Source organism: Mirounga leonina, unplaced genomic scaffold, assembly GCF_011800145.1.
Source record: "Mirounga leonina isolate KUSES-001 unplaced genomic scaffold, KU_Mleo_1.0 Mir_92, whole genome shotgun sequence".
NCBI lineage: Eukaryota > Metazoa > Chordata > Mammalia > Carnivora > Phocidae > Mirounga > Mirounga leonina.
Window position 1 is genome coordinate 4197327 of NW_023270852.1, and position 21970 is coordinate 4219296.

The 21970-nt window shown below is 51.0% G+C and overlaps 1 protein-coding gene across 14 annotated transcripts in view; it reads right to left on the reverse strand.

The window, feature by feature from the left end:
• Positions 1-21970, reverse strand: part of ARNTL (aryl hydrocarbon receptor nuclear translocator like) — a 99079-nt gene that overhangs the window by 28988 nt on the left and 48121 nt on the right. For 4 of the 14 annotated variants that reach the window (XM_034995376.1, XM_034995373.1, XM_034995369.1 and 1 more), the window contains 3 exons: positions 4781-4909; positions 1902-2026; positions 882-1034 (listed from right to left, as the gene is read on the reverse strand). In XM_034995376.1, coding sequence (XP_034851267.1) covers positions 882-1021 — 140 coding nt within the window. In that variant the 5' untranslated portion in view covers positions 1022-1034; positions 1902-2026; positions 4781-4909. The other 10 variants (XM_034995378.1, XM_034995377.1, XM_034995367.1 and 7 more) reach the window with 9 other exon arrangements.

The following is a 21970-nucleotide window of genomic DNA, read 5'->3' on the forward strand; positions in this document are numbered from 1 at the left end:
TCTGGGATCACTTACATATTAATCATAGCATCTCCTAGTGGGCATCTGACCTTCAGCCACTGTGCTCCCCAAATTCGACCTGTGAACTTCAGCAGAGAGGACATCTGCTGTGGGGGAGATACCTCCTTGGAGATTTTTCCCTCATTAAACAAGAGAAAACCTCTTAAGTGGACATGGAGAGAAGATTCCACGCAGTTGCCTCAACAAAACAAAACGTGCCTTTGAATGTTCTATGCGGCAGTCTATTCCCTGGGCGTTTGTACAGATAAAGAGTTGACTGTAAGTGTGCAAATTTACTTAAAAGTCATCAAGTCTAAAAAGAAACAAAAATACTATTTAATAAAACAGGTACATACTAATTTGAATAATGTTTCAGGGCAACACCAATGTTCCTATAGAACTTTCGGAGATGACCTGCCCTCACTCCTTCCACAAACAGAATTAAGCAACTGAGGTCTTCCTCAGAGAGCGCCTCAGGCAAAGTCCTCTTTGAAACCGGAGATTACATCCAGGGGCTTAGCCATCCTGCTCAAGGGAGCCAAGGAGGTCAAAGGAAAAGGGTGAAAGGCAGACCTTGGCTTTAAGGCTCTTCCTTTTCCCTTGATGTGGAACAGTTTGGGGAGGGGAGGGGGGATGGGGTGCCTCAGCAGGGCTGGAGGCTCCCTCCTGCTTGCAATCTAGGGGGAAGATAAAAGCAAAAACAAAACAAAACAAAAACAAAAACAAACCCCACTGCGGGGCCACCTAGACTTGGATCTTTCATTTCCATCCCTTTCCACAAAGAGGACCCCTTCTTCCAGGAGGAACAGCAGTTGGCCCCTCGATGTGCAGGGAACGGACACCAAGAGTAGCCAGGGGAAGAGGAGCCCGGAAGGCCTTACTGGTAGTCGGTAGAGCTGCCTTTCCGCTTGCGGTTGCAATCCATGCCGCCTGTGCCGAGGGGGCTGGAGAGGAGGTCGGTGGGGCCCGGGGACATGAAGTCACTGATGGTCGAAGAAATGTCCATTCTCTGGTCAGCCATTGGAGGTCTGGAACTGGTACAAGGAGGCACAAAGGTGATTTCTACATGCTCTTTCTACCGCGGTGGAGGGCCAGGGTGGTCCCGCGGAGGGTCGGGGTACTGGTCTACTGCACTAACACAGCTCCCCCAGGGCCAACTGGATCAGGGGCGCGGCGGGACGGAGAGAGCAGTGGACGTGCTTTAGGAGTTAGCATAGATAAAAAAAATATGAGGTTAACCTGCATTAAGATTTTATTTGACAGAGAGAGAGAGAGAGCACAAGCAAGGGGAGCAGCAGAGGAAGGAGAAGCAGACACCCCACTGAGCAGGGAGCCTGATGCAGGGCTTGATCCCACATGACCTGAGCCGAAGGCAGACGCTTAACCGACCGAGCCACCCAGGCGCCCCCTGCTCATATTTCTGGTGAAGATCCAAAGTTCAGAGCAAGTGGATAGCTTCTCCTGGGTCCCCGTACCAGGGCATGCAAGAACAATTCCAGAACCCAAGGCTCTAAGACTTAGAGCCCAGTGCTCCTCCCACGGAGGGGACCAGATATTCTCTGACAGTTCTAATTTTATTTACTTCCAGTCCATAAAATAAGTATGATTTACTGGTTATCTTTGTGTTTTTGTTACGACTTTTGTAAAAGTCATAGGAAAGCAGAAAATATCCTCAGACCGTGGGTCCCTCCCGGGAGCCAGGAAAATATGGTCCCTGTCTATCAGTGGGCCAGGCAAAGTCTGTCCTGCCTTCCCTGACTAGCCTTTGCGCCCAGCATCCCCTGCCAGGAAAACCTGCATCAGGACATAAAGACATTGTAGACCAATTTGCAACACGTTTTGAGAATTTATGTTTTATAAGCGTGGAGTCAGCCGGCCCAAAAAAAGAGGCTGCCAAGTACCTTGCAAGGGACTCCGACTCCAAACCAAGTTGAAGAGGGCCGCGCACTGCCCACAGACGGGGTCCCAGCTCCACACCACGTGGCTGGGGCTGTCACTCCCTCTCTCTGGGCTCAAGTTTCTTCATCTGCAAAGCAAGAGGGGACTGTGAGCTCAGTTTCCTGATTACGGTTCCGCCCACAGATGAGTGCACCAGGGTTGGGTGTGGGCTAACTTTTCACTTTCACAACCACTGCCGGAGGGAGCATCTTTGTGCTCTAACTCCAGGCCCTGGAGCTCTTATCGCTCAGTCTATAATGTCTAAAAGCAGGACAAAAGGGAACACACATGGTATGTCTTGGTACGTTCTGGAACAGTGTTCTGCCAAAAAGCTCCAATAATTTATATTCCCCAAAGCTCCTGTCAATCTGAAGGAAAGCACAAAACCCCATTGGTTTTTACTTGCATTTTTAAATGATTACGGATGCTGTCCCTATGTTTATAGGCATTTCTCTGGTTTCCTTTGTGCCCACTCATGTCCTTCCTACCATATTTTCTTCAGTATGGATGGGACTCCTAACTCATGTTCACCTGTGCACCTGAGCCTGGGGGGCGGAAAGCACACAATGAACTGGCCGCTCTCACTTTCCATCCACGACCTCTCACACCTCCAACACCAACCAGCTCTGCCCAGTGATCCTCAACCCCCTGCTCTGTTTGTTCCCCTGCTCTGCGACCAAGAACATCACACCCTCTCTCTTCTCTGCAAGCCTCCGACAGCTCCCCATCCTCACTCTCAGCAGATACTTGGCTCTCTACCCCACTGAGTAAAGGAAGCACATCCACTGGCCCACCCAGACGCTGCTGGTTAGGACCCCCCCGCCGGCCGCTGCCACCCCCAATGGATGGGCACTCCATTGTCTCTCACTTCTGAAGACCATCACCCCGCAATTCTCTCCCTGCCGCTCATCCTGCACCATCCACTTTCCCCACCCTACTGGATCACTCTCGTTTGGATACAAACAACTCTCATTTCGGGGAAAAACCACATATTTTTTTGAACTCCATTCCCTTCTAGTCAGTACCCCATTTCTCTGTTTCCAATGCTTTTCCTCTTACTCAGTATAAGCCAACTCAAATCGGGCTTTTGTTCTCATCATTCCAACAGAACAGCCCCTCTTAGATTCCCCGGTGAGCTCCTCATTGCTAAATCCAGTGGCTGGTTCTCCATTCCCTCCCTACTTGCCCCATTCCGACATCTGCTAGATCTGATCTGTCCCTCCTGTCTCTTGGCTTTGGAGATGCCATCTTCTCATTGTCCCCTTCTATCTCGGTGGCCACTCTTTCCATGCTGGTCTCTTCTGTGGGTTCCTCCCCCTCCCTCACCTCCACATGAGAGTCCTGCAGATGTCCTCAGACTTCCTCTGTCTACAGCCACTCCCTAAGAGATCGGTCTAGCTTCGCTGCTTCCAATATGATCTAGGCTCTGAGAACTCCCAAACTTATACCTCCAGCCTGGACCGCTTCTGAATTCCAAACTTAGAGGACCATTTCCCTGAGGTCTCCCTTTGAATATACAATAGAGACCTAACTGAAACATCAAACCAAACCCCTGGTTCTCCCCAAGCCAAGCCCCTTAGTGATGCTCACATCAGTAAGTGGTACTTCTGAATGCTCAGGCCCCAAACCTAGAAGTCATCCTGACTTCTTGCTTCCTTTTACAACCTGCACCCAATCTGTCAGAAAATCCCATCAGCTCAACATTTGCAAAGACATCCAAATTTAACCACTTCTCTCCTTTCTCCTTCATATTTCTTCCCAAAGGTCATTTTCTGCAGTGAAGCTTCCCTGAATATCCATATACTACAACCCCCCCCCACCCTGCTTCATTTTTTTCCATGGCCCCTATCAATAATCAACTTCTTTATTTACCAGCTTCCTCTCCATTAGACTATCAGCATCAGAAGAGCAGGGATTTTGTTTTACTACTTGCACCCTAGTAGCCTACAACACTTTCTAGCATATAGTAAGTACTCAATAAATAGATGTTGAATGAATAAATAAGTTTGAACATTAGGAATATTTATTCCTTGTTTGTCACAGATGTCATAAATACCCACCCCCTTTTTACCTTTTAGCTTGGCTTACAGTATTTGTATGTGATACTAAAAGTGACGTGTTTAAAAAAAAAAAAAAAAGGCTTTTTCACCCCAAAATAGAAATATCCTCTTTACTAATATTTTTATAATTTTATTTGGCACTTAATCCATTTGGAAATTACTTTTGGTATACTACCTAAGGTTGGAGACTTCTTTCCCTCCAGTGGATAGATAACTGTGCCAACACCATTTACTAGACCAGACATGCCTTCACCAATCATTTGGAATGCCACCTTTATTGATTTATTGTCTATTTCTGGACTTCCTATTCTGTTCCTTTGATCTAGTGACTTCCAATCCAGTACCATACTATTTGTTATAGTGGCCTCATAATACATTCTACTATTAGGTAGAACAAAACCTTTTCCTTTAGGACTTTTCATTTTCAGAAATTTCCTAGTTATTCCAATTACTCTTTGAGAAGCACTTTGTAGTCATTTAATCACATCAAAGGCCCTGATGGGCAGTTGCTAGAAGTTATCATGATCACGGACATGAGGAGAAGTAGATGAGGGAGGAGTACAGAGTCCTCCCTTCAGGGTCTTGGCGAGCCTCTGGGCCACCTGGCAGACATGGGGGGGCCACCTCTGGCCCCCACTCCCTCTTTATGAATAGCTAGACTGTTGCATGAGGTGGACTCTCCCCCAAGTTTTGGGCTGCAGGGAGAAACCACATTTCCTGAAAGAAATACCATGGAAGCTGCCAATGATAGCAGGTGGGGGCTGGGGGTGCGATTTTATTACCTGAAATTACAGTTCTTAAAGCTCAGATCCACCTTGGGAGGAGCAAGGGGCCACTGGACTTATGGGTCACCTCAAAGCGATTTTCATGTTTTGTCGTTTCCTTTCAGGCAGTCAACTTCTTCCAGAAACCTACAGTGGGGCCCACAAGAAAAGAAAACCCACACAGGTCACTTGTGGAGGGGGTACATGGAACAAGCCCCCGACAGCGAGGGGAGAGGCCCAGCAGGCAGCCTCCAGCCGCCTGCTCAGCCAAACTGCGAACACATGAAGCAATCTGGCAGGAGAGCTCTTCTAGGACAAACAATGCTTTTGAAATGATTAAACATGGATTCTTGGATGCAGCCTTACGAGAAAGATAATGGGACTCTTCATTTCTCCACCTGGGTCAGGCAATACAATTACTAGCGAACATTTCTTGTGTGCTTGGCGTCAGGCACCGTTCTGACGGTGTTATGTAGACCCACTTACTGAGGCCTGAAAATAATTCTGAGGTAGATACTGTTTTTTTCCACTGTCTGGATGAGAAGACGGAGGCAGAGAGAGACTCAAGGAGGACACTCGCCAAGGTCACGCGGCGGGAGGGCCCAGGGGCTCCAGAAGCCGCACCACGGCCAAGGGCAGCCGCGCGCCCGCCCGACGGCAGACAACCAGCGACCAGGGCAAGCGGGCGTCCAGGAAGCAGTAGGCCAGACACATGGGCACAGGCCCACCTCTAAGACGGCTGGAAGCAAGGCAAGACGCTTAAAGACGTGTCCGGGAAGCTCAAGCAGTGCGGGCACCCAAAGCGAAGGGGAGTCAGTGGTGAGAAGGCGCCGAGTTAGCAAACGGCCTGTGGCCCTGCCTTCTCCTGCTGGAGGGGCGGAGGGGGGGGTCTCCGCTCTGCCCTGTGGTCCCTGCGTCTCTCCGAGGAACTGGCTCCACGGGCGGCTGCGCCCGCCCTCCTACCCCCTCCTGGCTCGTCTTGAGACGGTAAGACTCAGGCTGTGAATGGGCCTTTCCTGACCTTTCTGAAGTGAAACTCCTGGGCTTGCACCTTCCGCTGGCTACTTCTCGCAGCCCTCCGATTACCTGGGGCTTGATCGTGGCAGAGGTCTTCAAATGAATGTCCAGGAATAGGGCTGCTCTTGTCCTCCCAACTTACTCCTCTTTGCTGTCCGATTCAGACACCCTCGCCGTCTGACTCTGGGAGCCAGTCTGGACGCGTGCAAACAGCACGACGGGATCTTGGGCTTCCGGGCCCTAAGCCTCCGTGGAGCAGTCCCTGGACACCAGGTCCCCAGGGCAGTGCTGCCCGAGCGTTTACCACATGCCCTTTCGCCTCGGTCTGATTCCCCACCCAGGTCCCATGCTCTTCTCCAGTGCCCAGATGAGCAACCCGGGACCCACGTGGGCACCCTCTCCTCCCCCCACCCCACTAGCCCTCTGATGGGCGGCCCTAGCTGCTCCCCTCTGTCCCCTGGCCACTGCCTCCACCCAGGCTGCTCTCCTCCCTACACTCGCCCCTCCATGCCCCGGTCACAGAGAAGACACCCCCTTGTTTAAAACACTTCAGTGGCTTTACTGCTCTGCTCCGAGCCTTCCAGAAACGCCCTGCCAGGAAACAGCAAAACTCCACAACGGGCTCGCTCGCTTCTCGTCCTGTCTTGCCCTGCTCCGCCCATCTGATGCCCAAAGCTCTAGGCCACCGGAATACTTAAGTTCTCAAGAGCACGTGGCCTCAATTGGGCCCACGCTGTTTTGCAGGCGCGGCTCCCTTGACCCACCTGGTGAACTCCTGCTTTCCTTTCAAGTGCTCTCAGGGAGCACCTGCTCAGAGAAGCCCCCTGGCTCTGCCCGTGCTGCTCGGGCCCTTCTCCTCACACCTGTGGCCCCTCCGCCCCGTGATCTCACTACTGGGGGGCTCCCAGTACCACACCTCACTCACTTTCCCCCACTTCTCTGAAACTTAGATGAACCTTCTCAGTACCAAACTCCATATGAAATTTCTTATCTGGACTCATCGTTCCAGTACTCAAATTTACTTTATAGAAATAATGAACGCGAGCATAAACTTTGGCATTATATTTTGCAAAATAAAATTCAGAAGGCCTTGACTGGCTTTGGGCTCCCTGCTCGTGGGCAGTCTGCTCTCCCTCTTCCCCTCCCCCCACTTCTGCTCCCCCTCTTGCTCACTCTCAAATAAATAAATAAAATCTTTAAAAAAAAAATCAGAAGGCCTTTCTTATATGCTTAGACCGAGTAAGGAAGTTGAATCAGCTGTGACAAGTATTTCTGGAAAACTGTTTTCTCTCCAAGAAGGTGTTCTTAGATGTGAGACAATGAATGAAACAACAAAAGAAAAAACACCAACTCTCTTTCTGTGCTATTTCCAAGAGAGAACTGAGCCCAGGGAAGGGGCTCCTATAGACCACGGGTACCTGGGAGAGGGGTCCCTGCCCAGGGGAGCTCAGGGCCAGCCTTGGTGCTGCCATCCAAGCGACGCAGAGTGAAGACACTCTGGGGACAGCCTGGCCTGTGGTTCTGGAATCAGGGGCCACATGTGTGCCCACTTCTGAGCTAAAGACTTCCAAAGTGGGGGCGGGGGGCGGCTCCCTGGATGTCAGAGGAAGAGAGGCACGAAGGGACTTGTGCAGTGTGCTTGGGGAGAACTTGGTGGATCCCCTGGTCCCCCCTCAGTCTCCTCATTCTCCTTGGAGCTCAGGGAGAAGAATCTCAGGGGCTCCACAGAGAGGAGCACAGGGGCTAGAAGAGACATCCCAGCCCCGGCTCCCCTGCAGAGACACCTTGGCGGGTGAGGGTGTCAACGACTATTAGGCACCAACAGCAGACACAGCTGCTCCTCTGAGCAGAGCGGGGTGAGGCTGAACAGCCCCTGAGAAACCCACACATGTCATCTACAGGATGACCACCCAGAAGACCACCGATCGCAGACGGGCATCTCTCTCTGCTTTCCCTCCTCCCTGCCCCAGCACCCCAAAGTGCTACAAGAAGGGGAGGGGGCGTGTAGATTGCATTGCGGTTCACACTCTTAGCTGCCCCTCCCCGCAAGGACAGCCTGCAGAACGCCCCAGGCTCAGGCCCGGCCACGTGACTGGCTTGGCCTGATGAATGTGAGTGGAAGGGACAGCCCCGACTCTTGAACAGAACTTTACCACGAGTTCCTTTGTCTGTGCCGAGACTGGCAATTTCCTGGATAGACGCTCCTCCTTTTGCCGAGGTCCTGGATGGATAGCAGCACAAGGAAGAAATAAACCTTTGCTCCTGTCAGCTACTGAGATGGTGATGGTGTGTGTTCTAGGGTGACCGACTCTTCTGTCTGCCCCAGAACCTCCCACTTTAGCACTGGAAGTCCTGCCTCCCAGAAAACCCCTTTGTCCCAGACAAACCAGGCCAGTCGGTCACCTAGTGGCTCTGGCCGAATCTATCCCTCATCCTAAGCTGACCGACACAGGCAGGATGAAGGACGCACAGACGGGATGAAGGAACCACAGATGGAGCCCCTGATCTGGGAGGAGGGAAAGGGGACAGGTGTTCCCGCCAGACTCGTTTTAGCTTCACGATAACCCATCCCTTAATTGTGCTCATCATCCCAGTTTTCCAGGTAAGGATTGAGGAGGCAAAGCTGTCTTGCTCAAGATGACCCAGCTAGCAAGTGGGGACTGCAACCCAGGTGTGTCTGGCCCCATGCTGGTTCTTCTGACTACCACACCACTGCCAGTCCTGCCTCCAAGACCACCCCCACAAAGTAAAATATAATGCCCCCCCAAAACAAGCCTTCCTGGGGAAGGCATGAGGGGAAAGAAGAAAAAAGCAATCCTAGTTCAGGAGAGCCACAGAACCTGAACCAACACGTTATCTCTGGGCTTCCTGGCACGCAGGGCGGAGAAGGAAATGTTCGGCCCTCACACACGCTGGGAAGTGTATCCTATCACTTCACGGGGACAGACCGAGCAGGGAGGCTCTCTCAATGGGACCTGAGCGATGAGCAGGGACGCTCTCTCAATGGGACCTGAGCGATGAGCAGGGAGGCTCTCTCAATGGGACCTGAGCGATGTGCTGCCGAATGGCTCTGGGGAAACCAGCCCTGTGAACGAATAGAATGCTTCCCCTTTTAAAATGGGACCTCAGTGAAGTGGGACCTCTTGACCCCCCCCCTCAGGTGTGCCAGCTTTTGAAGCCCCAGGATGTCACTGGGGCAGTGGCTTTTGATGATGTAGCTTAATAAAAGGGCACGGCTTGGAAAATATGGAGGCTCGTGAGTGGGCATCCTTGATTACCCTGTCTACTAGCTGTCTGCGTACTGATCTGCTTCCCCCCAGCCCCAAACTCCCCAGTAAGGGCCCTTGGGTGGCCATCGCTGCATCCCACAACCTTCACGGGCTGGCCCTGGGCACAGATGTGTTCCAGAAGTACTCTCCCTGCCCGGCCCCGAGAGCCATGGCAGGTGGCCCTTGGCCTCCCCTCCATATTCTCCTGGTGCCCGGCTCCAGGTTTACTGAGGGAATGGATGAGGAGTTGCTCTGGTCTGTTCAGCTGGTGGTGGTCTTTGGGCAGAGGCAAGAGGCTAGAGGGGCTCTGTCTCCTCGGCAAGTCCACCTTGGCCCGCCATGGTTACTCCGGCTGCCTGTGGGGAGTTCAGCTGCCTTGCTTTGCAACAGATGCATTTAGAGAATGTTCACCCAGGGAAACCAGATGCCCTGTGCCTAGGGTAACAGGTGTTTGCATCGGGATCATTCAGCAAGCGTTTCTCTGACCCCTGGGGCACTGGGGACACAGGGAGGAATCCGCAGGCCTAATGTTCAAGATCCCCTCCACCTAGCTGGAGAGACAGGGTCTAAATCCAGACGTGACAGCATGCTCACTGCCACAGGCAGGGCCGTGCTTACAGTGGCGCGAGCGGCGCCTCGCACAGGATGCGCCTCGGCTTTTGCTAAATGGCAGAGATTTGCGGAGCCATTCTGACAAATTCCCAGCAGGTGGCAGTCAAGCGTCTCGAGGAAGGAGGGCCCTTCTTGGCTGTGAAGCATAAGCAAGGTACAGGAGCAGCGTGGGGGAGAAAAGCATGAGCTTATTGATAAGCTGGTGTGTGCGTGGTGGGGGTAAGGGGAGGAGAAAGAGCGCGGGAGGCGGTGAGGCTTGAAGTGGATGTCTGCCTGGTGGACCGGGGGGTGGGGAGTCCGTTCGGAGCCAGGAGAGCAGCATTTGCAGTGGCTGTCAGGGGCCCCGGGGACCCCTGTTCGGGGTCCTTGTGTACCCGGTCCTCCTGGCAGCTCTAGAGGCTTGGAAATCCTGAAATCAAACACAAAGCAAGGAGGCTGCATTTGGAAGCACTCGGCTTGGAGGGCCAGCTCAGAGGGCCTCACGGGGGCAGGATCTGTAAATCCTGCGGTACTTTGTGAATAAAAACAAGGCTGGTTCTTGTGGGAGAGGTCGCCGATACCATTGATGGAGGAGAGTCTACAGAATTCCAGTCTCCGGGGGCTACTGAGGGCTGTTAGAGGGACTCAGAGATGTCATCAAGAGTCACGGCACAGAGCATGCACCTAACCCTAGCACAGTGCTTAGTAAATGTTGGTTGCATGAATATAAAAGAGACACTGTCTTACACCTTTGCCAAGTCTATTACTGAGGTATCGGAAGGAGAACATTTCTTCTTTTTTTTAATGTACAGAATAAGAGAGCCTGGCCCTAAAGACTCAGGGGAAGAACACAGTCCACCAAAAGACTTACTGCCTGAAGTTGAAGAAAGTTCTGGAAAACATCTGCATCTTGTTCTAAAGCAAACAAAAGGATGCGCTGCTGTTATTTCATAGTCAACTGCAAGATACTGGGGTGAGGCAGAGCAGAGTCAAGGTTGGGATGGCCTAGAAGGCGCTTTGAGTCTCAGGTTCGAGCTGCGGATGGAGGCAGGCTAGGACAGGCGGCAGGCGTGGGCCCAAGGAGGGCTGAGACTCAGAGAAGAAAAGGGATCCATGCCTTCTTCGAGAATGAGGGCAAGGTTGAGAGACAATGGGAAGAAGATCGAGGGGCGTTTATCCAGAGCCGGCAGGCCAGGCCTGTGAGGCCCCCAGCACCTCTGCAAGCAGGAGTGGGGCTGTGGCTCTCCCCCTACAGGGGGCAAGCGGGCTGTGGACAAAAGGGGAAAATGATGGGCACATGAAAAGCGAGGGCAGGGCCTCTGGAGCCAGACAACCCGGGTTCAAATCCCTGTTCTGCCACCTACGGGGTGTGTGTCCTGGGCCAGTTCCCTGACCTCTGGGAGCTGCAGTTTCTCACCTGTAAGAGGAGGAGGATGCCTCCTCACAAACTGAATGAGCTCCGTATCTGAAAAACACTTAGAATGCTCGTCAGGTTAACTGTGCTTATTGAGATGGATGACCTCCCGCTGGTGAGAAAAGGAGGGGTAGAAGGCTGTGGAAAGGTACGCTCTGATGTCAAAGAAAGCAAACTCAGAAGAGAAATTTTGAAATGAAGGAGCTCAGAAATGCTAAGAGCAGACAGAGGATGTGGGCTTGGTGGTGGGGTGCTGGCAGTGGACATAAAGGAGCTTAACATTGAGGGGATCCAGGACAGTGGGCTCTGGGGACTGCGAGGGAGCCCGTGAGGGGGGCTGGGGAAAGGCTGGAGAGAGGGTCCTGGGGCTGGGGTGGGAAGGGGGGCCGCAGAACAGCCCCAGAGGCCAGCATTTTGAGCAGGAAGCACTGAGGACTCATGACAGTTGGAAAGCTGAGCGTTATTTCAAGTCCAACCCCTTCGTTTTACTTGAATGAAACCAAAATACAGAGAAATAGCTCCTCCTACAGAAAGCTGGGAATTGGATCACGAGAAACTGAAGTCCATGGGTGATAATAACAAAACTTTGAAGCTGCTCAGGAAGGTGAGATGGAGAAAGCACAGGACAGTGCTTTCCCTACAGAGATGGACACCACAGCCGACAGCTACTGCCCAGGGCGGGGCTGCCCGGGGGCTCTGGGGTGAAATAGCGACACCCCAGAAGTGTTGGGGGACAGGGAGGTCGATGTCCCCCTTACGACCCACCTACCATAGGTCTTGCTGACAGGTACGGAGGCCCCAGATGGTTACCACGGGCCCAAGGCCCTAAAGCAACCCATCCAAGGCAATTTCCTGAGCAACCATATATGCCAGGTCGTTTGTACCGGGAAAGAGTTGAGAATTTGAGTAAATTTCCACCACAGATTGCATGTGGCAGTCAAATTTCAATCGAGGACAATGTTGTAATAATGAAGACACTGTTAGCGTGTGGGTCCACAATCATTCATTACTCTTTCAACAAATATTTGCTGAGGGCATCCAAGTGCCAGGCGCCGTTCTCCACAACAGGACTGCGGTGAAGACACAAAGGTCCTTCTCCTCATCTGGTATACATTCTGGTGAGGAAGGCAAGCAAAGGAGCCGAATAAGTAAACGACGCTGGGAGGTAGTGAGTGCTGGGGAGAGAGCTCAGAGTCGGGGCAGGAGGAGCTCTGGAGATGGAGGTGGTCAGGATCTGAGGAGGTGAGGCGTGGAGGGAGGAGCACTCCAGGCCAGGAAGAGCTGGCACAAAGGAGGAGAGGGAGCCGAGGGGGTGTCAGAGGACCCGCCCTGGACTAGGGTGGGCACAGACCACATGGTGCCTGGCAGGCCCCTGTAAGGGCCTTGGCTTTGACTCTGAGAGGAATGGGGGGTGACAGGCTCCCACCTGGGGCTCAGCCTGGCTGCAGGTTGAGAAGAGATTGTGGGGAGGGGGACCTGTGTGTGCAGGCGCATGGGGGGGCAGTGGGGCAGCATGTGTGTGCAAAAGCACGTGCTGAGTGTGCACACCTGCCTGCATGTGAGCTTGCACATGCATGTGAGAGAGCGTGTGTGCACGTGCATGTGTGAGAGGACCTGCACATATATGCATGTGAGTTGCTGTCAATTCCTGGCAGATTCTGGAGGAACAGCTAACCAGACTTCCTGATTTTTTCTGGCACGAGGGGCAACAGCCAGTCCATCAACTGCACAAAGGCCCCCAGCTATGGGGGCCACTGGGGGTAGACGTCCAACCTGAGCTCCACTTGCCAGACTGCATGCCCTGTGGGATAGCTGGAGGAAGAGGGCCCTCTTGCTGTCCACCTAGCAGCCAGGAGCTGTTGGTCGGGGAGCTGCTAAGTGAGAGGAACACAAGACGTCTAAGTTACAGCACAGACTGCAGGGCTGAGCGCTGTGTCCCCGCTGCCCACCCATCTGGGGCGGAGACTACCTCCCAGCTACTGAGTGTCAATCATGCTGAGGACGGTGCTAGCTCATGACCTTTCAAGAAAGGCATTATTATCAACATCGTGTATAAGACGGCACTGAGGCTCAGAGAGGTATAGCCACTTGTCTGAGATCACACAGCCAGGAGGGGGAACAGGGACCCAACCCCGATGTGCCTAACTCGAGAGCTGGGCCCCCCCCCACATGCTTTGGTGTCTTCAGGAACTCTGCAGAGAAAAGCAAAAGCTCTGTCCCAAGTAGGAGAAGTAGGGCGGGGCCGGCATGTGCCCCTCCCAACTCCCTCCTAACAAGCCAGGATGTCAAAACGTGTAGCAAGGACAGAATCGACCAGAGTGCTGGGGGAATGGCCGTGTGCCTAACAGATGGTTCTTTCTGTTTCAACTCACAACTGGAAACCTTTCTGAAATGCACTTGCCCGTCCTGGCGAGCACAGTTTGAGGAAGACGATTTAATCTTGCGATGAAGCTCAAGGCCTTCCTCCAGTGCCCCAGATCTCAGATGTTGTTCTGAGCGTTTCCTGACCCCAGGAATGACCCTGCAAGTTCCTCTTTTAGCTCAAACGGAATCAACTTGTTTTCTTTCATTCCTACGCAAGGAATAAAACAATTATTTCAGTGATTTCAGTTTCATTTTTCTGAGCTTTGGTTACAGCAAGGGAGTGGTAATTGTCCAAGGATCTGAAAAAGCATGAGTTCTTGAGGTACTTTTTTTGAGAAAATATTCAGTGCAAGGATCACAAGAAAAGTAAAAATGCAAAAGCTGTGGCAGCAGAAACCACACACTGGGCTTGGATTTTGTGCCAGTCAGTGTTGTTTCATGTAGTTTTCAAAGAAGTAACTCATTCTCAGAGACTTAAATAAATTGCCTGAAATTCTGAGCTCATGAGTGAGAAAGCCAGGATTCACACCCAGGTCAGTCTGACTCGAAAGCTCTGTGACGGGGAAGGACTATTATCCTTTCTTAATTAAACAAAACAAAAATAAAACCTCCTATGAACCAATAAAAAGACAAACACCTCAGTGGAAAACTAAAGAATAGAAGAGGTAATTCACAAAATTCACACAATTAATTCGTGCAGGCAGAGGCCATAAAACAACATGGTAAAGGGCAGGGAGGCTGGCTGGTTCTCCTTTCTCTAAAAATCTGCAAATGGATGTTAAAAAAAAAAAAACGTATGTGCAGGTGGGAGTGGTGAAAAAAAAAAACAAAAAACCAGAAACGGCAAAGATGAAGAAAGATGATGAAAACCATGTTTCAGACTCTTTAAGATTACATATTTTCTAAAAGGGACAGGGGAAACATCAAAATACCTTATTTCTCTGACAAAGGATGCTATTAAAAATTCTGACTTCCATTACATATTCTTATGTAAAAGGACATTTTAAGAGAAATGAAACCACTTTTTTAAATTCAATTTTTATTTTTTATTAAAGTTTTTTTTCCCCCAGGGGCTAGTTTAAAGACTCATAAAGTTCTACAAGGCTACTGGAAAAATATCGGTCCCCAGGTTCTCCTGCCCGTTCCCCAACCCATTTCCAGAGGCAACCAGTTACGGAAAGCACCTCCACATTTCTGAACAACAGCTTATGGTACCACTCAGTGATGTTCCAGTCTCAACCAGGATCTACCCACTTCTCACCACGGGAGAGGAAAAGGCACCTCTCTTCCATTATATCTGTCATTATAGGCACACATAGGAACCTACCCTCCCATTCAGCCAACAAAGTTACATAATTATTTGGGGTAGATGAATATTCGGCTTTTATATTTACTAGGATCACATAAATCCTAGGCTCAGAGGAGCCATGTTGGATATTCTGACCCCATTTCTTTGTTGCATACCTCTCTGGTTTCCTTTAGTGTTACTTGTCCTTTCTAAAATTAAAAAAAATATGTATGTATATATATTTAACCCATTTGTCTAAGTTTGTCTCAGTCTCCCTTTGTCTCCCTATATTTGTCTAAGTCCCCCTTCGACTTGTTCAAAGAACCCGTTTCTTTTAATTTCAGGTTCATTCTAAGGTTTCTCCGGCTCATTTATAAGCCAATACATACACGTGCATGCGTGCGTGCACACGCCCTCTCTCATACTTTCAAAGATTCAATACAAATATTTTTAACATTCTTTTCACTCTCTTGAAATTTGTAAATAGTATAACCTACCAGCACTTATAATTTCAAAAACAATCAACACAATACCCTAACTAAAATACAAAGAAGAAAGGAAAGTTCGTTAAAATATACTACATCCAGAGTCAATATGCAAATGTTGGGTACAGCTACTCTAGAAGACATGATGAAAGATGTAATGAGGTCCTATTTATAATGAACAGGTAAACTTCAGATGCTTGGTAGTTGTGTTCCTGGAAAATTCAGTATATATTAAAAACATGCAAAAATTATGTGTGTTTATGCTTAAAGTGGAGTCAGATTCCAGGCTCAGATACTTGTAAACAGAGTTCCACCTACATGAATGCCCACTGAACTTTAGGAGGTTGTGTAGGAAGTTGGACAATCTTTTGTTCTCCATGGGTTGCATCTAGCAAATCTGCTTCTCTCCAGACAGCCCTGTCCCGCATTACCGGGACAGTCAAATCGCCCTACACATTCCCAAGATGTCCTATAGGGGGCGCTACGTACCTACTCAGAACCAGTAGCTGATTCAACTCTATCTTTTCTACAAAGAGAAGGGGCAAAGAGAGGTTAAGATATTTACCCAAAGCCATATAGGAAACCAGTAGCAGTCAGGACTAGATAAGGAGAAGGGGCAGACAGGGGAGGAGAAAGGAAATTATTCTAATATTCATATTTATTAATTGCTAGACATTGTGCTAGGTGCCTTTTGTTAGGCTCCCACGGTATCTCGTCTAATCCTCCTAACCTCAGGGGTTAGTTCTATTACCATCCCCAATTTTCAGATACAGACACCACATTTCAGGGAGGTTAGGTCCTTGCTCAGGGCCCCATTTTTAGTAACAACAGAATTCGATTTTGTCCAGTCCTTTTTCTATTACTTTAAGCTGCTCTCCCTCCAGGTGTCTGGGCCCACACCTTGGGGACCAGGTCCCTCACTTTGCTACTTCAATCCTTAGGAAATTGTAACTGGGGTGCAGGCTGTCTGAAAAGCAATGAACAAAAAGAAAGATGGTTCAATCCCAGCTTCTTGGCCCTTCGGGTTCAGCCAGTGTGTGGCCTGGACCCAGTGGTACCTGAGCACAGGAAGCAGACTCTTGATGAAGTCATAGCCTCCTGCAGGAGCCTGGCCTGACCTGCCAGGGGTCAGGCCAGGACAACCAGTGTGACCGCAGGGACTTTTCCTGCCCCGGAAGGCCCATGCCTCCACAGTCCGTTTCACACTCCACAAGGTGGCAGGCAGCCAAGGGGCTGGAGCCCACACCACAAATGCAGGAAAGGCCAGACAGTGAGCGAGGGCTTGGTCACCAAACTTTGAGGTGTCAGGTGTGGGGAACACTCCAGAACAGTCACTACAGCTTCATGGCATGTCTGCCTCTGCTTAATTACCCTCCAGATCATCCCTCTGAGAAGATAGTGTTATTTCCACCTTCCAGAAGAGGAAACCAAGACCACAAGTGGCCGGCAGCTTGTTACACAGCTGGTCAGGGGCAGGGCCAGCCCTCCAGCCCAGGCCAGACCGGCCCTGACCCCCTCCCTCTCTCCTTCACATTTAAAAACCCCTCCTGACTTATGCATTTCAGAAAAATGTGTATTTGGCACCTACCATCCAGCTTTGGCGGGCAGGTGGGCATCATGTCCCTCCGCCCCATAACTGCCGGGGCTGTCCTGTGGGACTGAACACTGGATCAGGTGCTTGAAGAGGGGATCCCGTCTGATAGTCCTTAGGCACCTTTCTCCCTCTGCTTTCTGGCCACAAAACCGTGACTAAGCACTTTGAACAAGGAACCCATTGCATCAGACTTCATGTTCAGGAAAAGCAAATGCACACAGCCCCTATTTGTCACACTGATCTGAATGCACCCCATGGGGCCTGGCAGAGCTCGGATGAACCCATTTGTTCATGACAGTGCACAGGTCTCTGCCCGGTCGTCCGCTGTGTGCACACAATCTCTGAGGAGGTTTCACAGAACAGGGTCCGACTGGGGCTCCGGTCAAATGATTTCTTGCAAAAAAGTCAAAGTAGGGCCAGCCCCAGTCTCGTGTGCCACGAGCTCACTGTGAGCGCTCGGGGTGCGAGACAGAATAGCCCCTCAGCCAGGAGCGCAAGCGCCAGACCGCCTGGGTCCCCACCTCTGCCCTGCTGCTTACTGGTGCGGCTCTGGACAGGATCGGACCTCTGTTCCTCAGTTTCCCCATGAGTAAAATGAGGATATTGACAGTAGCCACCTCACAGAGTGGTTGTAGGCAGTAATAGAGACACTCATGTAAGAGCTTAGAACCGTGCCTGACCCAAGGTGAGCACTCAGGGTTGCCTATGGCTGAAATGAATACTGACTGTCCCGTCACAGAAAGAACAGCTGAGAGCCCTGCAGAACATAAACCCTGCAAGGGAGATAAAGGGGGGGCGGGGAGGGAGGGGAAGGGGTCCATGAGCGCTACTTCCAAACTTGAGAAGTGGAACCATGCCACACCCGCGGGCCTTTGTTCCATATTGCTACAAAGGGCTGACCTAGGTCAATGGGGAAACAGAGCCAAGAGGCAGCTTTGGATTAGAATAAAGAAGGATTTTCGAACAGGCAGACATGTCTACAGAGGGGGAGCAGGATGCCTGGTGCTCGGGTTCCTGAGGGGGTCAGGGGCCTGCCTTCCTGTCCTGAACAGTACACATGCGGTTTTCCTGCCCAGGAGAGTGGCCAGGGGCAGTGACCCCTGACGCCCCTTCCCACAGGACCATTCTATCACTCCGATAACGAGCAAGTACGTGCTGATAGCCAGGGTGTGGCCCATCAGCCCGAAGGAGGGAGGAGGGACTTCGGACTGTCTTCGTGCACACAACCTTCAGGACTTTCACTTCATTGTCTCAGAACACCATGGAGTGGCGAGGCTTGGTGGCCATGACCAGCAATGGCTCCATGAAACTCAACAGTGTTTCCTGAACACCTGCCGCGTGCCTAGCAAAGTGATTCCCGGCAAGCGTGAGATGACAGAGCTGTGGCAACGAACTATCAACATTTTCTTACTTTGGAGAATTTAAAGACAGCATCAATTACTAAAGCCACTGTTATCTGGGGCACACAGTACAAAGTCATCAGATGGGCCAGCTCCACGGGCAGCTTCCCAGCCATCTCTCTGGCAAGGTTCCAATGTTCTTTACCACCGAAACTTTTACTGACACAATCCCTTGGCCTGGGTGTCCTTGGTCTCCTGGGCGGAGCTGCACACAGGAGGAGATGCTGGGACATGGGGAGACGGCCAGGAGCAGGGAACTAGAGAGAGGAAGGGGCTAATCTGCTCCCTGAAAACTGATTCGGGAAGTATCCTCCATCATGAATGTTATCACCTTTATAAACTACAAAAACGGAAAAATTTTAAAAAGTGGAAAACATTTTGTCATTGAAAAATTATCAGACTGTATAAAAACTACGACACAAATGCAAGAAAAAAATACAAGATTCTGAGACTAAAGCTCATCAGCTATTTCTCAGGTATCTCCTGTACAACTGTTAACTGCTCATTCATAGGTGCCCAGCTCTGAGGACTCAAAAGCAGATCAGCAGCTGGAGGTATCAAAAGATTAAGGAAAAACAATTTATGGAGATGACACCAGAGACATCCTATGTACTGACTTCCAATTCTTAATTTTTTTTTTTTTTAAGATTTTATTTATTTGCGAGAGAGAGAATGAGAGACAGAGAGCATGAGAGGGAGGAGGGTCAGAGGGAGAAGCATTCTCCCCGCCGAGCCGGGAGCCCGATGCGGAACTCGATCCCGGGACTCCAGGATCATGATCTGAGCCGAAGGCAGTCGCTTAACCAACTGAGCCACCCAGGCGCCCCTGACTTCCAATTCTTTGCACCTCCTGGAAACGCCTGCAAATATTTTTTTTTTTTTTTAAGATTTTATTTATTTATTTGAGAGAGAGAGAGTGAGAGAAGCATGAGAGGGGAGAGGGTCAAAGGGAGAAGCAGACTCTCCACTGAGTGGGGAGTCCGATGTGGAACTCGATCCCGGGACTCCAGGATCATGACCTGAGCTGAAGGCAGTTGCTTAACCAACTGAGCCACCCAGGTGCCCGCCTGCAAATATTTTTGAGAACCACTGTCTGGAGCAGTTAGGAACTTATAGGGCAGGAAGACAGAGAACATCTCCTTTCAGAGAGAAGGTTCTCAATACTCCACAGGCCCCAGCCTGAGTAACTCAGGCCCCCAGTTCGCTGGATCTGCCGGGAAGGCCCTCATTCCTCTCTCCCCACCACGAACCTCCTCTGCCTAGTGGGTTCCTGTCCCAGCCCGTGGCTGTCCTTCACCCTCTGGTTGGCTGGCTGTCTGCAGCTAACCCCCACTGCTGCTTCCTCCCTGTAAGCTCTCCTCCCCACTTGCCCCTCTCCATGCTGACTACTACAGCCTTAATTTAGGCCCCGGGCACCCCCCTCCAGGCCTACTCACATCCTCTAAAACCACTGGCCTCCAGCACTGCCAAGAGGTGACTTTTCCAGAAGCTTCCACAGTCCATCCTTCCTCATAAAGGTTTCTCTCACTCCCTCTGCCTCCTCCCAGCCGCAAAAAGAGACCTAACCCCCAAGAGCGCCGCACTCTGGCCAGGCACCGTGCAGGGCCATTAGCCCAGCGCAAGGCAGAGACAGGGTGCAGCTCCCAGGCCAGCTCTAGCCCGTGGATACTGGCTGCCTGGAGAGCTGTACAAAGGATTCTGAGTATCGGAAAGAAGCCACCATGAGCAGTGACTGGGAGCCCGAGGACTGGGAATGGCCGTGCCCAAGGCACCCGCATGCCATCCCAGTCTGGGCCAGAGCACTCTGCAGCACTCAGACCCATCTGTCCCTGGCCCGTGCTCCAGGCTTGCACTCCCTTTGGTATTCCCATGAGATCTCCTCAATGATCCGCTTTCAGGGCTCCTCCCAGACCACCATATCCACTTTCCCTGGCACCACCACGCCACCATACTCTTCCTCCCCCAATACTCAGCAAACGCGCTGCACCTTCTTCCTTTAGCAACTTTACAGCATCCATAAAGCTTTTCCAAATGGGCCAGAGAGTGGCTGATTTGACCTCTGCCTTAGTGTCCAAAGACACAGATTCCCAAGACCCCCTCTTACCATCTCCCCCACTCGTCTGGCCGGCTGTTGTACTCACACAACCCTGTCTACTTAAGCAGTTGGTGACTATTGGACTGTCTTGATGTCTGTCTGAGACTGGGAACCCTGCAGGATAGAAATCTCATCTGTTTAGTTCACCGGCTCCGAGCTTGGCACAGGAGGGCTCTGTTAGGGGAGAGCGTAGGGACCACAGCCCCAGCCCCGCTCTGCCCTGACGCACTGTGGGGCCCCGGGAAAGCCACTCTCCTCTCTGGGCCTCAGCTTCCCCACCTAGACTAGGATGTACTTGAGCTAGGGGCTCCTGAAGTCTTGTCCAGCTCTCAGACACTATGAGAACGTAGGCCGCAAAGCACTGGATTCGTGTCCTTCATGCTTGTGTGGGTAATAATCACTCAGCAAGATATCACAGGACAGCTCCTTTGAGCGGTGCAGATCCGCCATTGCGGGTATCGAGGACCTCTCTCGGGTATCCAGTGCTATGGGATGTGTGCTTGTATGGCTAAGCATAATGGACAAGGAGGAGTGATTTTATCTTCCTTTGAGAACATAAGTACACTCTTCTATATTTATACATTCCATCTCTTAATTTAGACAGTGTAGAACTTTTTCTGATCAGCACTCACTTGCCAATAATTTCGCTCTACATCTAAATGAAGAATAGGAGTCATATAAGTTCACAGATTGAATGGATGGCTGATTTACAAAGCCCTTAAAATGTGGCTGCAGGCCGACGCTGGCAACCCCATAATTAGATATGGCATGCTCTGTGATGATGTATTTTTTACTGTTTTTTAATAACTCAGTTCTCCTTCTGGGATGAGGGGAAAAATGGAATTTGTTAAAAATAAATCGAGATTTAGTGGCTTTTCAGCCTTCTGCTGCTTGTTGCTCACAATATTCTATAAATAAAAGAAGCCCTGCCCTATAGTGCACTGTAAACACCCACAGACACTCAGAGCCAAATTCTTCCAATTATGACCCTGTACCAGTTGCCAAGCTACTGCAAGGACCCACTTGAAAGGCCGCCATCTAGGCCACCTCCTGATTAAGCCGCCCGGCAGCAAGGAGGAAGGCCTGCTGCTCTGGCACCGTATCTAGTCTGAAATAATTGTTCCATTTTCTTGAAATTAAGCCCTTTCCTTGTGATCGAATTACAGTTCAGAGGTAAATGAAAAGCTAACCACCTGTCCATCCGTCCATCTGCCTGGGTCATGTGTACGTAGGTGATCCTGGGCCGTCACATGCTGGGCTTAAGTCAGGCGGCAGAAGGGCCTTCACGACAGTGTCTCCAACTGCACCAACTGCACCGAGCAAATCAAGGTCAAATTAAAGTAGGTCAGCTGGGAACATGACAGGTGAGTCACAGGCAGCCCGCCCTTCTGCTCGGCACCTTTCCTCACTAATCAGTTTGGGTCCCTCTTGTTCAGTGCAGCAGACTGAGCCGGTCACTTAAAAACCCATTTTCTACCCTGGGAGGGATGATACTGGGTGTCAGGCTGACGCTCTGTGGTTCAAATGCCAATGCACGAGCTGGGGCGGCCCCCGTGGCCCCAACGAGCCCTTAAAACACTGCAGGCAGAGAATCTGGAGATTGCAGAGTGCCACAGTCTCACTAAGAGAGAAATTACTTCCAGTTCCTTAGAAACCGGAATGCTCAAAGCAGCACTGGAGCAAAATGGGCT